The sequence below is a fragment of the Corvus brachyrhynchos genome, unplaced genomic scaffold, assembly GCF_000691975.1.
Source record: "Corvus brachyrhynchos isolate BGI_N302 unplaced genomic scaffold, ASM69197v1 scaffold671, whole genome shotgun sequence".
Taxonomy (NCBI): domain Eukaryota; kingdom Metazoa; phylum Chordata; class Aves; order Passeriformes; family Corvidae; genus Corvus; species Corvus brachyrhynchos.
This window is the reverse complement of record NW_008236441.1, coordinates 1,864,322-1,880,908: the sequence shown is the minus strand read 5'-3', so window position 1 is coordinate 1,880,908 and position 16,587 is coordinate 1,864,322. Positions and strand designations below refer to the sequence as shown.

Below are 16,587 nucleotides of genomic sequence, written 5' to 3'. Positions count from 1 at the left end.
AGACTGAGGTCTGAATCTATAAAATGTCAAAACAAATCCTTTTACTCATTTATTTCATGTATCCACAAGAACCTACTACTCAAGTGACTTTTTTTTATTAACCACTTTTAAGGGGGAAAAAAAGGTAGTGATGGCAGGTTGAACTTCTTCCTTCAAACATTTCAGCTGTCAGTTGCCCCTCACCACAAACCTCCAACATTCTCCCAACACAATTCATCCCACCCTCTACTAGGCCAAGATGAATTCACATCTGAGCAGGTTATATCTCCCCCACTAAAGACAGACAGAATCTTTGAAGTAGACTCAGAGGGGACCAACACAAGCTTTGCAGGTGGATCCCATCTTGCTGCATTAACCAATTACAATATTTGCATTAACCAGTTACAGATGTGCTGCACACTCATGTTAGTGGGCTCCAGTAGCATCCAGGTAAAGGGTGGTTGGTCACTGCTCACCCTCCACTCCTCTACAGCTGTTAGGATCTGCTGAGGACATCAGGACTGAGCTGCGGAAAACCTCACTCAAGTGCTGCAAGGGAGCTCACCTTCTCTGGCTCTGGATTTTTCCTACTGAGGGCTAAAACAGATGTCAAATACAGCTTGACCCCATCCTGAAGAACTGTTGCTGCCCTACAATGTGAATGTGCAGAGCTCTCCAACAAACAAAAGACTTCTCCCCAAGCCCAGTTACAAGTATTTTCACATGTTTAGGACAGAACTGAGCCTGTGGAAGGTGTAAATACCATTCACTGATGGATACAGAACAGAACATATTGATTGAGTCTCATCATGCTCTTACTGTGACAGGCTCCATGGCAGCAAAAGACACCAAGGGGGGACTAACTTATTCCAGTGCAGTGACAACACAACTGGGGTCTGCAACTCTTCTTCTTATTGGGGGGTGAAGGGAGAGGAGAGAACAGGAGCTTTTATGCACATAAAACTGCTCTGACAAGGTACTTTTTGCATGCCTTCTCCAGATGGAAGAGTTGAGAGTATTTTTATGCACGTGTGGGAGTTCATTTGGCTTAGTTCAGTTTTATCTTTCTGTCGTAAGGCAGATTCAACCACCTTGTGCTGTGCAGGTATTCCCCCAGCATAAGCAGCAGAAGGAAAAGGGGGAAGAACTCCTGTTGGGTTTTTAAATTTATATTTGTGTGTACAATTACACAGTGCATTATGAAAAAGAGAGTGAGTTCTTCTACTTTGGGGCCTTATTCAGAGGATTTCTTTATCAGATGCCTGAATCCAGCTCATCTGAAAGAACTTAACTGTATTGTTCTGAGCAGGGGTATCAAGTAGGGATAAATGGTGAGGGGTTTTTTGTAACTTTTCACCTAAATCAAATTGTGCATGTTACCAGCAATGTAAAAGGTGCAAGGTGATGATGCTGCATGAAAACTTTAGTCAGCAAAATACCAGGGAAAGATTTCTACACAAGTTCAGACTTAGAAATCCTTAAATCTTAGCCCATGAAATGTTTCACCCAAAATCAGTAATATTGGCAATGGAGCCAGATACTGATTAATGCACACCCAAAATGACTTGCTCACTGAAGTCCTCCACAATGTTAATTAGCAACTTCAGGGAAAAGCACAAGGGGAATGTCTTACCCCTCGTAGAGGTTGCAGGAGTCTATGCAGGTCCTCCCTCTGATGAAGCGCTTGCAGGACAGGCACTGGTCTGGCCCTGGCCCCCAGCAGCCATCAGTGGAGCACAGCTCATTGCACACCATCCCATCAGCAGCTGCAGAGAGAGGGGATGCTGTCAGTAATGCACCTAGCCCTCCCAAATCCAAGGGAAAACACTCCGTCAGCATCCCGATACACTTGGAAACGTAACCGGAATGTCCCCATCTTCCAGAAACAGGACAGAAAAAAGCATAAAATCATCATCATGCCACAACACAAATAGAGCCCTCAGCTGGAATATTGTACACACTCCTGGTCTGCTCCTTTCAAAAAAAACCAGTGGGAAAAAGATTTAAGAGAGTGCTGCAAGGATAATCAAAAGCAGAGAGGAGCTTCTAAACCAGGAATAAACAGAGCAGCAGCCTCAAAGACAGGGGAGAAAGGACATGATTAAAGCTTCAAAAATGTGAATGGCAAGGAGGAGGTGAGTAAGCATGAAAAAATTGTTCACTGCTTCTTCCAAGTCCCTCATGGGCATTCAAAGAGACAGGAATCCAGTAGGGTTCAAATCTGAGATTTTTCTTCATAGAAAGTAAAGATCGACCTGTACAATTCCCTGACACAGGATATGGTAAACGCCAAAAATTTTAAGGATTCAAAAAAATCAATTGTCCAAATCCACAAAAGTTCTGTTAAACTAAAATATAAAGTGCTACCTATGAATTGAGGACTCCCTGAAATAAAACTTATGGACAGCAGGGAAAAAGTTGAAAGAAAGACACCATTAATTGTGATTTTAAAATTATTTATTGCAAAAGCACCTGAAGAACCAAAGAACCTTTATATTAAAACCCTCAAGCCCACACCAAAATACACAATGAACTAAGGGTTAGAGGGAAAGTTTGTTTCAAAGAGTGTAAGTCTGTATTTTTATTTTATGTAAATCATTCTCTATGTAAATATCTAGATGATGTGACAGATGGAGAAAATGAGCAAAGAGCAAAAGGAAACATATTATCTCTCCAGCATCTGAAGAAAATCTGGGTGCACTTTCAGCCTAACCCTGGCATGTGAAAGGACAGAATTAATTTGAATTTATTTTTGCACAATGCAGTGTTTTACACAAATGGATTACACACTGGGCTGAGTAAATTAAACCCAGCAAGGACCTGAAATGTCAGAGATGGCAACAATACAGACACTTGTTTGCTTTTTAAACCATTGGAAACAACTTAGGAGGAATAATAAATGGAGTTGTGCTGGTTGAATTCTACCACCCCCTCCAACACTATCTTATTCAATACACCACAAAAAACCTCAGGCATGAGAAGCGTGCACATGTTTTATCAAGGTTGGGATTTAGTTTCTTTTCTTTTTATATCACATAGACTTTTTTAATGCCAACATCCAAAAGGTATTTAGAAGTATCTTTTTGGTTTTTCTTTTGCCTCAAAGCTCAAATCAGGTACAGCCAAATAAAAAATTATTACGTTACATTCCAGGTGCTCAATATGCTTTAAAGTGTATTAATTATCACAGATTTCAGCACAGCAAGAGGGACTCAGGAGGCCATTTCAGACAGATGCCTTGTCCTCCTTCCCTGAGTTCTGCTGCTGCAGTCAAATGAGCCACACCAGCACAGCCAGGATGAGCAGAGACACAAAATTCAGCTTCTCATTACTGTCCTAACCTGACTTTCTTTTAAGCATAGTGACTTTTTTATAACTATCAGATGTCAGTAGTTCCACTATACTTCCACTGCCTGCACTTACAAATAAGAACAAAAGCAAAACCCACAAACCCAGAAACTACCCTAGTTACAAATACAAAGACCTTTTATAGTTTCATATGGTTTTTGTTTTGTAATCAATGAATCATTTTAAATCTTTGTCACACAACAAAGAAAATCTTTACCTGGTTTGGAGATGGCTTTGTTTCTCATTTTTAATTTTAAGGATATTGCTAACTCTTCTGACTTTGTTTTCCACACTCAAAACAGAAAGGCAGTTTCCTGTTTGCTTTCTCACCTTCTTTTTTAACTTGAAATTGTGGTTTACTACTAGTGATTTCCTTTCTTTTCATTTTTCTCACCCATCAAACTACTCTGGGATCAGAATTTATGTGCACACATAGAGGGTTTCACTAAAATATCCCTCCAAATAACAAGGGATATTATTACAAGATAGCTCAGAAAATACAGTCAGTGACTGTATACAAATAAAAAGAGAGCTTTTCAATAAAGAAAATCATGATTACCCTATTGAAATGTAGCCAACACAGTGCCTGTAGCCTTATGAAAAAAGCAACAGAAACAAAAAAATTAGGATTTCCTCCTGAAGTGTTTTCATGAATGAATCTTGGCAAGGAGGGAGTGGTTGTTTTGACAGCTTATATAAACTCATTTCTCTCGCCTTTCTCTTCTTTAATTGTGGGGATGGCTAAAGAAATGTTTCAATTTTTGACACATTATTTGGCATTTCCATGGGCTGAGCATGTTCTGCAGCTCCAGCACATCACATGGCCTTATGTGGAAGGAAATAAGAATAATGCTCTTGACAGGAACTGGGTTCTGTCAGGGGTTTTAGAAGAAGGGCTCATTCTTTATGAATGGGGTCACACAGGTTACAAGCAGAAGGTTCATGGTTTTTCCCCAGCCTAAATAGAACACAAGAAAATTAGCTACTAAAAAAAGAAGAATTATTGTTATTTGGCTATACACTTCTGGGCCTGATCCAAAGCTCCATACACTGAATAGAAAAACTCCTGCAAACTTCAATTAGCTTTACATCACGCCCAATAATGAACATAATCATTTATTCGTTATTAATTGGTGGCTAGATTGATATCATTCATAATAATCACGTCTGTAACAACCTTTGCCTAGAAGGGTTTCACCTTACACTGCAGGTGTCACTAAAGCTGAGAGAATTGTTTAAGTCACTTTGGATAAAAGAACTTTTTTTTCTGCATTTATTTTGTGTGCACTCATATTTCACATGAGTCACCTCTGACTGTTCCATAAAAAGAAAACCATGTTGGAAAGAAAAAGACAGACTTTTCACTTCAGCATGGAGCAAGGGTAAAATCTACCTACCCTTGCCTTGGTGATTTCTTCCATTCCCTGTGCATACGAGCTTGGATACTGACATTTCTATCCCTGAAAGTGTGTAGGGGAAGGGAGAAGCCACATTCCTTCCATGTACACCCCCTTTCTGGCCCTGCATGGCACCATCTTAGGAAAACAACACAAAGACCTAGAGCATCCTGGGGGTTTATGGATTTCTTTTTTTTTTTTAATTAAAAGCACACATATATTTTGCTCCTGTATTTTCAGCATTCTACAAAAAGCCGTAGGCTTTTAACCTATTTTAAAAAACCATCAGGGAGGCAGTGAAAAATTTGGGGACTATTTTAATATTGTTAAGAAGTGGTGTAAACAGCAAGATGAAATAATTGAGGGTATGAGGAGTTTAAAGTACATTTTGCACGCTGGAATATTTTGAGGCATTTTCCACTGGCTGACATCTGTTGTCTTTGTCTTCTCCACTGAAAAAAAAAACAACCCAGAGTTTTTGCCAAACTCTGTTGTGCCAGTGTTATCTCAAAGATGAAGCACTAACACAGACCAAACTTTTCCACATGAACTTTACTCCCCCTGCAACTTTTCAGTATTTCCTCACTGATGTAGAGTCAGCTGAACACAGCATTAGATGGCATGGAAAAGATATCATCACCTTGTGATAGATGATAAAAGTCACTTAAATACAATGGTGACTAGAAGATCTCAGAAGCTCTTACATGAGTTTTCAGAAAAGCTACACATTGACAGAAAAGGTTTGCTGTATTTGCTTTAAGCCATTAACAACCACTGGGTAGAAAGGAAAAAAATCCCATGCTAATAAGTGGCTCAAAATATACAAAGAAGTAATAATAAATACCTGAGAGTAGCTGTAATAATTAACATTGTTTAGACTGGTTTCTTGACTGAAAACCATGTGAAAAAAACTCTTTGGTGGATATTTTTATTAACAAGTCACAGCCTGCTGGTTACCATGCAAGCAAACAGACAGTATTTCTGTCACAGAGCATGGATTCTGATCCTCCAAATATTTACTTACACATCTCCTTCCCCATTTTGATGAGGCTCATTTGGCATTCAAGAGGTGTGGGCATGTGCCCAAACATCTGCAGGATCAGTGTCCAGAACAAGCGAAATAGGGGAAAGGCAGAAATGGAAACCCCAGATGCTTGCCCTCAGATCCCACACCGTCAGGGAAAACTCTCCTAAACCCCGGTCTCTTGGCCTATCCTGGAAATGACAGATGATCCAAAGGGTGCTGGAGAACTGCATCTGGCTCCATGGGCCAGTGCTGCCTTACTCCAAGTGATCCTGCAGAGTTTAATGAGACATCCAACCTTCAGCAGAACCCATTTAACCCCAGAGAGGTGCCGGCTGACAGGCAGAGCTGAAGCAGCAGCAAAGCTCTTCTCAGCTAATGCTGACTCTCAAAAGGCCACAAAAAATTAATCAATTCACTCACTCAGATGTGCAAAGAGAGGAAACCACTGTTCCTCTTGGAACTGCACTGCCTTCCACTCAGAGAGAAGAAGCCACTGTTCCTATTAGGATTGCACTGCCTCCCAATTGAAGCTACTTGGCCCCTGGCCCATGTTCATTATACACAGTGCATTTAATGAACACGGGTTAGAATCCATTTTTAAGACCAGCCCCTTGGTACTGGAGCTTACATTGTGACTTCTTAAAAGGAAACAAATGAGATTTGTTTTCCTCTTTAAGATTCCTGTGGTGTTAAATCTCCTAAAATGTCTTTAGGAGTATTTTTCTTCCGGGAAAATGATGAGTATCTATTATAATAAATCCTCACCAAGCTAGAGGTGAAATAAAGTTTACATTTTCCCTTTGTGTGCAAATGTAGTGACAAGACATTCCATGTGAGAGGATGATACGACAGCACATCCCAGCTTCCATTTGCTCTGGAAGCCCATGTTTCAGCAGCTGTGGCAGCTTCAAAGGGACTCAAACTGAGTGATCCCAGGAAAGGGCAAAGAGGTATTTGACAAAGGAGCCTTGACAAATAATGCAAGAATATGTTCCAAACTGCTGTGTTCAGCTATGTCCTGAAGCTGTCAAAAACAGTGAAACAACTGGGACACTACTACACGAAGGGAAAAAGCACCTTACAAAATTCACCTGAGTAATTTCCCATTGTCTCCTAACATATGGGAAGTTATAGAAAGCTTGAAGCAAGGAGGAGTCATTACTGTGTGAGACATGAGGCCTGTGTTCCACCTCATTACTGTGTAGTTTCTTTTTATATTAAATGCCTAGGAATGAAGGAAAGTTGATTATTCTTTCATTAAATGCTGCATGATAATCAGACAGCTAGAGCCAATGTGACATGAGAAAACATCAGAGCCCCAAGACCATGATTTTTCTCCCTTGGTAAGCAGGTTTTTTTCATGTGGTAGTGAAGAAACCTGTGCTCTCTGGACAGTTCACAAGTTCACGCAACTCCTGGCAAGGTGAGACCAACTAGAATCTGGGAATATAACCTTAGTGACTCTTGCATGGTCAACAAAACTTTGAGCTTCTTCATTCTTCTGTTCTGTCAGCCCAAAAATTCCATATGGGAAATCTTCAAAGGGCTAATTCTTTCTTCATGCCATACAAAATACAGTTGTTACTACAGCAGTAGCGCAGAACTAGGTGGTTCCTCACCACATGATCCTGTTACACTGCAGGGGAAAGCAAAGAGCAGTGCCACACCCCTGGGCAGATACAATTCTCCTTCTTGGCAGCACCTCTATTTTCCAATCAATACTCTATTTTTATAGCTGGCTTTCTATGTGGGGGCAGAAGAAAAACAGACTGCACGCTGGAAGTGTTCAAATACTCTTCACCCTCACAAGAATTAAAAGCAAAGGAAAAGCCTTGAGATGGAAAGAAGGAAAACCAGGAGAACAGAAGCTGTTAAGAAAATGATACAAAGCTCATGGATGTTGAGCAACTAGAGCTGATGAACTGGGTAAAGTTGGTGTGTTGAAAACAGAAACTGTGCAGTCTTCTTTGTCCTGCAGCTGGTTAACTCCACAATTCAGGACTATTTTTGGACTGTTCATCCAAGCTTTGTTCCCACATGACATTCCCACCACATATTCAGTTGTCTCTGGAGGATGAAGCACGCTCTGCTACTCTTTCAGCCAGCCACTGGATTCTTCCACCCAGGCTGTGTAACCTCCTGGCTGGGTGACAGAAGCAAGGACACCAGGGCACGAGGATGTCCAACACCCTGGGCCCCTCCTCCCCACAGCAGAAGCAGCAGCCACCGCATCTCTCCTCCTTCTGTGCTGATCCCACGTAACCTTCTCCAAAATATCATGGTCTAATTTATGGTTTCACAGCCAACACCAAGGACATCTTTTGCAAAATACACAAAAAATATCTGTCCCAAAAAGTTCTGTTCAGCACATCCTTCTGCCATGTGTAACACAAAGTTTGTGCCGGAGGATAAAATATGGTGCAGCTTGAAAGTGGGCACTGCTCTGCTGGGAGTTAAGAAAGAACCCTTTCCCTCTACACCCTTGGGCACAGTCACAGTAAAAACTGCCTGCAGTGACAGAAAATAGCATTTCCTTAACCTTCAATTATTTAACTTGCATGTAAAGAAATAGACTAATAAAATTAATAATAACAACAATAATTAAAGTGCCACACAACAAAACCACGTGGAGATCGACCAAGCAAGACTTTGTTCTTCCTGTCGCTCTTCCATGGTAGGAGAGATTAGAAAAGTAACTGAGCAGCAGAGACAAAGCTCCAGCTGTATTTCACCTAACACTGAAGGTACACTTACACTACAGTGATGAGCACAGCCATTCACACTCTCAAAACAGAGCCAAACAGCACTTCAAAGGGAGGGGAGAAGAAAAAAAAAAGAAACAAAACCCCTCAAAAAATAACAAACAAAAAAACCCCCCAAACTAACAGAAAGAAAGAACTAAAGTGCAAGTCAAAAATAGGACCACAGCTTGAAAAAACCCAAAGCAAATATTCTTGGCTGGTCAGAGCACAAACTCCAGCAATATCACTTAAACATACAGCAATTTAATGAATCTCCTCTCTTGCAAGCAGTCTAACAGATGCTCAAAATGAACTGCCTTGATGCTACAGTATGCCTGTATTAATGCAATTTGATGCCTGATTTCTATATAAACAAGTTATTTTATCTGCTACAGAGCTTTCTTGGCTTTTCAGTACTATGATCTCAGCCTAGGTACTGGCATGTAAGCTTTCCTGTAGTAGTATTTTTTATCAGATAGGTCAAATAAGGAAAGGGAGAACTTGGTGACCTAAAACAGTCCTGAAAGTGACCTTTCTGGATTAAGATAGGGCCCCTTAGGGTAGGGGAAGCAGAAGATGCTAATCCCACTCCATAAGGAAAGGGCTGTAAAGTCATGAACACTCCATTCACAGCCTTTGGAATTCACATTTGTGAAACTGGAACATTCCCAACAAGGTAAGTAAGTAGTGCGCTCTCTCTGCTCCCTCTCCTTTGTTCACACCTTAAAACATTTCATTTTCCTGCTCAGACTGGGCCAAATCCCTGGAATGACCACAGTTTCCCTGCTGTCCATGGAGTTCCACGAGCCCCCAGCTGAGTTTGTGGCAGTGAGCAGCAGGTACTTACTGCAGTTCTCTGCCCTTTTGTTCCGGTGGATCACTGTCTTTTGGCTGGGGGTGCTGAAGAGGCTTGTCCAGTTGACAGTGTGGTAGTAGCACAAATTGCTGTTGTCTGTGATGTAGATGTTGCCAGCACTGATTTGCTTCAAGGACTGGAACTGCAGGGAGGTGATGCCTTGTTGCTTTAGGATGAGCAAGGAAAGGCCACTGGGATGAGAACAAAAGTAGGAGAGAATAGGAATTAGCTTCAGAAGGCACAACTTATTATATCTGGTAGGGAACTGCCCACTGGAATTAGTTCCAAACGTCAAGATGACCTTTCTGGAAAAACTAAGAATTGTTCAGAAAATTTTTATTTTGTGGTAACACAAATATTTTCTGAGTCAACATCCAGTTCTACTGCCTAGAAAATTATGAGTCCTGTCAGGAGCGAGATACCACAAGGCGTGATGCTCATAGCACTAGGCCAAGCAGACCAGCAGAACTCCTCAACCAGTTTCATTTCATCCATTAATAGATTTTTTGAGATAATGTGCTGTTAGGAAAACTGAATAAAATTCAGGTTTTTCTTTCAACAGCATTAATACCATGATAGCTTATATGCTAAGAAGAAAATGACAAAAATCATGCAAAATGTATTAAAACATCTTCTGCCAGGCATCAAATTAATGTCATTTCAAGTAATACAGGAAGAAATTGTTATTTTCATGGAATTTTTTCCAGCCCACTTTCTACATTTCATTTTTCTTTTGTTGCAATATGTGGTTATCGCCGCTCTTCATCAAAGGAACAGTAAATGATTGTCTGTGCAACATGAAAATGACTGCACATATTTTATGACTGAAGATTAGTGAAGACAATATCCAGTTTCTGGGCATCCTTTAAGTTATTGTATTTTAATGACGATAATTGTTTTCCAGCTGTTCCAAATAAAAATTGCTGCCTTGGAACAGAATGCTGGGCTGTAATTCAACCTCAAGGTTTCACTGCTATTCATATTCTGCTCGGGTTGCTGTTTAAGATGCCAGCAGAATCCCATGCCTGACTGACTCCATCTGCAAAGTGGGGATCCAGGGGTTGCTGTATAAATTGCTCAGGTACCTCCTTGTGCTTCCCCCAGCATTTTTCACCATGTTTTCTTATCTTCAAGCCAATTTCTCCATCTGAGTTTTGACACAGAAACATCTCTGGTAAAAATGGCACTACAGAGCTCACCTGCAGTGTGCCTCAGTGATTTCCATGACCTTTTATCTCTTCTTAAAACCACATTGTTGTCTGGGCATTGGAGCCCGCACGTCTAATCACAACCATACAAACCCCTAATAATGAGGCTAAGTTCTACTATTCATTCCTTTTAAACTATGTTTCTTCACAAGGTATTTTAAACCATAAATGTAAGTTCCAGGCAATGAGGTAGTAGCTACAGCCATGAACCACGACTTTTTTTAAAAGAATAATTACGTTGAGAAGGTATTACCCGTTATAAACAACTGATTAGCAAAGATCCTGGTAATGAACATCTTGGTAACAGAGGAAAAAATATATTAATTTACAATGTCCTTCCCAAAGGATGTTGCATTCTCTGCTACTGAACAAAGAATCACAGAACACTAATAAAAAATTATTCCACCAACAGAGAAGTAGTATCTTACCTATAGAGAGCTCTCCCACCAATGGTAACCAAGTTAGAAAACACTCTGAAGTCCGTCATATTCTCAGGCCATGACTGTATGTTCAAATACCCTGAAGGAGGAAAAGGCAAACACATGAATGCCAATTATTTCAGCCACGTGTGAGTTAGGACAGGCTTAGCCTATAAAGGAAAGACAGTGCCAGCTTGAGGAAAAGAAATAAATAAGGAAAGCTGCAGACACTCAGGCTGCTCACCACCATCTCCTCCAAGAAAGTGAAGGAGAACTCACTCTGATTTCCGAGGTGAGGACTGTTCACTCTCTGCACAAGTTGTTTTGAGCTGCACAGACACCCAGAGAGGGCAGTTCCCCATGCTTTTGACTCAGCACTGGGCTGAAATGCAGTACACTTAGTTAAGCAAAGGGGTAATTCCACTTCTGTAGCAGGGCTGAGACTGTCAATTAATGTGTTTAGGAATGGCAAATAGTGTTCACCCAGGTGCCAGATGATCTTTGACATTAATTAGGAAGGGATTAAGAGTTTACTTTCATTTTTAATCCCATGGGTTTGCTGAAATTAAAAACTTTTGAGAGGTGAAGCATGCTGAGCTCCACCCAGCTACAAACAAGCTGTGGTGCCCAAAGGTTTTTGGGGTTTTTTTTTGTGCATGAAATTGAACAATCTTTTTGCATTTTCCTACCTATACATAATCAGAAATCAAATGAGAACTCAGAGCTGTAGTATCTTCCTCCCTGTACCCCGCATGGTGAAACAAGAAGCAAGATGCAAGAAAACAAAAGTACTGAGTTCCAGTTCTATGACCTCATTAAAAAGTCACAAAAAATGGGACTTACTACCACCCCACACATTATATATCTGTCTTTAAATTACAAAAGCTAACTTGCAGCAGCATCTTCCGTTAGACAAAGGGAAGGAGCTGGAAAAGCAGACTGGAACTTTCAAATGCTTTCAGGTGAAGAAAATGCTTTCCCACATTTCAGCACCACTTCCCTCACATTTCCCTCCCTTGCAGCACCTGTCCTACTTTGCTAACATGGGACCAAGATCCCTTGTCCACTTAACATCTGCCATAATGGGCATCCTGTGTTCATGAGCAAAGGACAACACATTTGTGAAAATCAACTGATACTGAAATTTTCTGCACTAAACTTTTATAAAAATTACAGCGTGATGAGCTTAATGAAAACAAGTACCTTGTGTTCTTCAGAAAACCCAACACATGACAACTATAAATGCAAAATGAGAATTAATTAATTAAATAATGCAGATTATAGGAGATCAAAAGTGTGTTACCTGTTATCTCTCTCACTGTTTGGAAGATATTTAATTTCTCTGGATTGATGGCAGCGATCGTGTGATACGGGTCTCTGAAAGATTAAAAACATGTCATGTGACACTCTAAATAAGAAAAGATCAGGTTCTCAAAGCCATACCATGTAGGAAACAGCTTTAAGGTGCTGAACACTGCTGTTATGAGGATATGCACCAGGCTTCTTCAACTTGTTGTTCCTGCAGATTTGTGTCTAACTTCTCCCACATCATTTTGAAGGAACATAAAGGTTCAAAACTCATTCATGTTTTAGCAAATATTTATGCTATGGAAAATTAAGGAATTCTAAACATGAGTGACCTTCCTAAAGGAAAGATGAATTTTCAGTGTTTTTCCCAGGAATGATACAGCTGTGATGCTGTATACCAGGACTAACAAAGCTGCTCCTGAAAGGAGTGACAACCTACAAGCAAAACAAAGCTAAGAGCATGCCAGCAGTTCCTGACACATGGCATTTAAAGAGCACACTTTATAGAAGGTGTTGAACAAGGAACCTCTAAAAGTACAGATCCTTGCCAAGCAAGTCTGGCAATGAGAAATGAAATAACCTCCAAACCTTAAAATTTTAAAGCTAGATATGCTATAGTACAAAAAGATGAAGCTGACCTCGATTTTGAGAATGCCATCATTTAGTAAATGTTACTTTCCTCCCCTATTTAAAGAAGTAAACCAGAAGCTTAAACCAAACAAAAATTCCTCTGCAATGGCATGTCATGGTATTTTTGTGGGTTTTGTGAGAGTAGGAAACATCCTCAATAAATATGGAGCGTGTGTTTCCTCCTCTCCTCCTTCTCCTTTCCAGGACACATCATTCTTGGAACTGAAACATGCAGGTGATCCACCTGGCTGTCTTTGGGGACAGGCCTCACAAGTCTATGAGGTGACAGACTGATGGGGTCACCTCTAACCACCCTGAGGTGACTCCAGCCCAGCAGCAACAAAATGAGTTCTAGAACCTTAACAAAAAAGCCCAGTGGACCACAGAGGCATCAAACACATGTTATTTTAACAATTTGGGGCTCTCAGAACACTAAATAATAAGTTTTGACTACCTAAAAGAAACATTCAAAATGCATTACCATCAAAAAAGGAAAACCCTTGCCCGCAATATACATGAGGTAGCTGAATTTCACCTCTAAATTCTGAAGATAAAATAGCTTTAAAGATGCAGATATACACTTAAACCCCTTAAACAGCTAAATGTCTGATGTTTTATCAACATATAAAACTGCAGAATAATGTCTATCTTAATTATTATAAATAGTTGTGTATAAACCAATTCATAATTACATATATATTTTACATAAATTATTACAAATTCACAAAGACTTAAAGCTCAAGTGTTCAGGAAAGAGACAGACTACAGAACCACAGGATCAAAAAATAGGACAGGAGCAATTGTAACAGCACGGTTTCCAATGAAAACAACAATAAAAATATACTCTGCATCTTTCACCAAAATTACTCTCTGTCACTACCACAAGTCTTCCAATTCCCCAGAGAACCACACTTTAAGTCCCTACAATCTAAAACACTAAAAATTCATACTCTAAAAGCTGAAGTTCACTGTGAATAAATGAATTTGTAACAAAAGTTAAGTAAAAGTTGGAGAGGCAATAAGTAAGATTGTTGTTTCTCTATACTGTCCATTTATGTAACAAACTACTTGTGTAGCCAGCGTCATTTTTTAAATTTCCCTTTCATATTGTGGGTTTGCAAAATGTAATTGAAACTTTAAATAAAAAAGCTGATCCAGAAATACAGATATTTTCACTCATTCTCAAATCTTCTCTTCTTTTAACAAATACTAATGTAATTCATGCTGTAGAAAAATTTCGGGTTGCAGAACTCAGTGCCCTCATACTTTAGGCTTGCTGAAATGAGTTTTCTTCATCAAGAATGAGACACAAAGTGCTACACAGTTTCAAATTACATGTCTTATTCTTCTATAAAATAGAACAGAATATTTTAACTTACTGCTTATAGTCCAAATTCAGATATTTTTCAGACAAGTACAATTTTATTCAAGGTTGGGTTTGGTTCTTTTAATTTAGACAGATTTTTTAATGAGCTAATATAACTTTTCCCGCAAAAGCAGCTCTTATACACGAAATTAAATTTCATGTAATGCACTGGATTAATCCACACAAAATTGCTCATGGGCTCTAGCTGCTTGTCTTGCATTTACTCGATGTTTTCCTGTCCTGTGCTATTTAACAGGCTTCCATCCAGCCTCTCAGTGGGTCATTTGGCCAGAGCAGAGCCATGTGACACTTTGAGGTTCTTCTGGACCTATTACAATGAGCAAAATTTAAACCAAAATACTGGATTTATACACCAGCGAATTCTGTGTGCCTCTGCAACTGAAACTTAAATAGATTCTTCAAAACTGATTGACAAGAGGGCCGTTTTTGTGCACGTGTGTGCACTGACAGCCACCCAGACTGTGACAAGATATGTTAATCAAGGCTGTCTCTCTGCATATTCTGCATATTGTTCTGCTGGCCATACAAAATTTAAACTCATGGAAGGTAACTTCCCTTTCTCCCTTCCATTCTCTGATCAGCCTTTATTGGGAGCCAGTATTGAGGGCCTCATAAAGTAACCAGAGAGTCATACTTGTCTTTTCTCTTTTTAGTGCAAACAATTAATCCATCCTTTCTTTTCCTAGAGCTTGAATCTTAAGAATCAAGGAAACAGTTTTCTTCACAATGGAAGGCAGAAAACTAATTTATCCTGGATCTGCTATTTCATAAAAGAAGCCTGCAGCCATCATTAAGAGGTGGATGCAATTGGTTTCAGCTGGCACCATGACATTACCATCTTAACATTTTGTCACTTACCCATGAATCCCAGTGACAAGGAAGATAAGGTTGCCATTGATCTTGGTACAGTTTACAAACTTGTCAATGTTGCTGGAATCCACCGTCTGAGCTGACACCAGACTCCCTGTTCCAATGCCATCACATGCTGCCAAAACAAGGAGCTTGTATAAAGAACTAGGGAAAACAATTACTGAACAGAACATGTTGGCCTTACAGACACGAGTCTTCATCTCATTCAGCAGAGGGGTGTTAAAACAGCACCCTTGACCCATATTCCAAAAGAAGCACATGCCAATTTAAAACAAACAGAGAGCTAAAGTACCTGCCACAGAACCCTGGCACACAGGTTAAGATATTTCACATGGGATATAAAGGTGAGTATCAACCACTCAAAATCCCACCACACAAAATCCCACTCGGCCCAGCCATGCCATTTCTAGGTGCACTACACACAGCAGAAACTGAGGGGCTCTAACTCTGCTGGCTCCAGAGGCCTCCTTCTCTTAACCATCTTTGCCATAAGGCCTTTCAAATGGTTGTATAAATAACTCATTATTTATCACCTCAACCAGCAAGTTACTGGTGCCTGGAGGAACTCTGGCAACCAGTGAGGAAACTTCTCTGTGTAGCCTTTCTGTGTAATTGAGCTGCGTTTTCTGGGACACAGGATGCATCCAGGAACAAATCCCTCATGACTTCAACCACGTAATGTATTCTGTCTTCCAAACTGGGCTCCTCTAATGGCAACTACCAGTAGAAGCTTTTACAAACATGTGATAGCTTTCCTCCTGAGAAAGTAAGGAACTCTATTCCTGTGTTTTCCTGCATAAAACTATCTATTCAACAACAATGTTATTTACCACAATTAAGCCAGATGTGGCTTCCATCGGGACTGAAAAGTGGCATAGGCCCATGTAGGAAAACTTATGGTGCTTTGCTCCACAGACCTTCAAGCAGGGACTGTTTGCTAGAACAGCAAAGTAACCTACAGATTTCAGTCCTCGCAACAGAACCATCACTAGTGTGTGTAGACACTGAGAAAGGAGGTAGAAGGTTCTGGGAAAGCAGAGACAGAGGAGGGAAATAGAAACCTAATGTTGTATGGACAAATATGAGACATCCCACACATTGAAGTCAGGGCTTTTTGCATGGCCCCCTTTGGAATGACAAAAGGACATGCTAAAATACCTCCAGGAGATACTTGTCATTCAAATAACACAATGAAGAATTCTTTCAGATTTCTCCAAAACCAACAGAGAAATCCCCTTCATTTGTATCTAATAAAAAAGTAATTTGTTTGGTTATATTACCATTAAAACTTAATAACTTTTCACTCTATTGTATGTGCTTGACACACAACCTACATAGCTCAAAGTTTTGTGGGTATTCAAAGGCTATTAATATTCTATAACACACCATGAAGGGCAATTCACACCAAAATAACACC

The 16,587-nt window shown here is 40.0% G+C and overlaps 1 protein-coding gene across 1 annotated transcript in view; it reads right to left on the bottom strand.

The window, feature by feature from the left end:
* Positions 1–16,587, bottom strand: part of ERBB4 (erb-b2 receptor tyrosine kinase 4) — a 530,390-nt gene that overhangs the window by 139,483 nt on the left and 374,320 nt on the right. The window contains exons 12-16 of the mRNA XM_017747097.1: positions 15,159–15,285; positions 12,279–12,352; positions 10,985–11,075; positions 9,340–9,539; positions 1,613–1,745 (exon numbers count right to left, since the gene is read on the bottom strand). Coding sequence (XP_017602586.1) covers positions 1,613–1,745; positions 9,340–9,539; positions 10,985–11,075; positions 12,279–12,352; positions 15,159–15,285 — 625 coding nt within the window. The remainder of the gene's footprint in view (positions 1–1,612; positions 1,746–9,339; positions 9,540–10,984; positions 11,076–12,278; positions 12,353–15,158; positions 15,286–16,587) is intronic.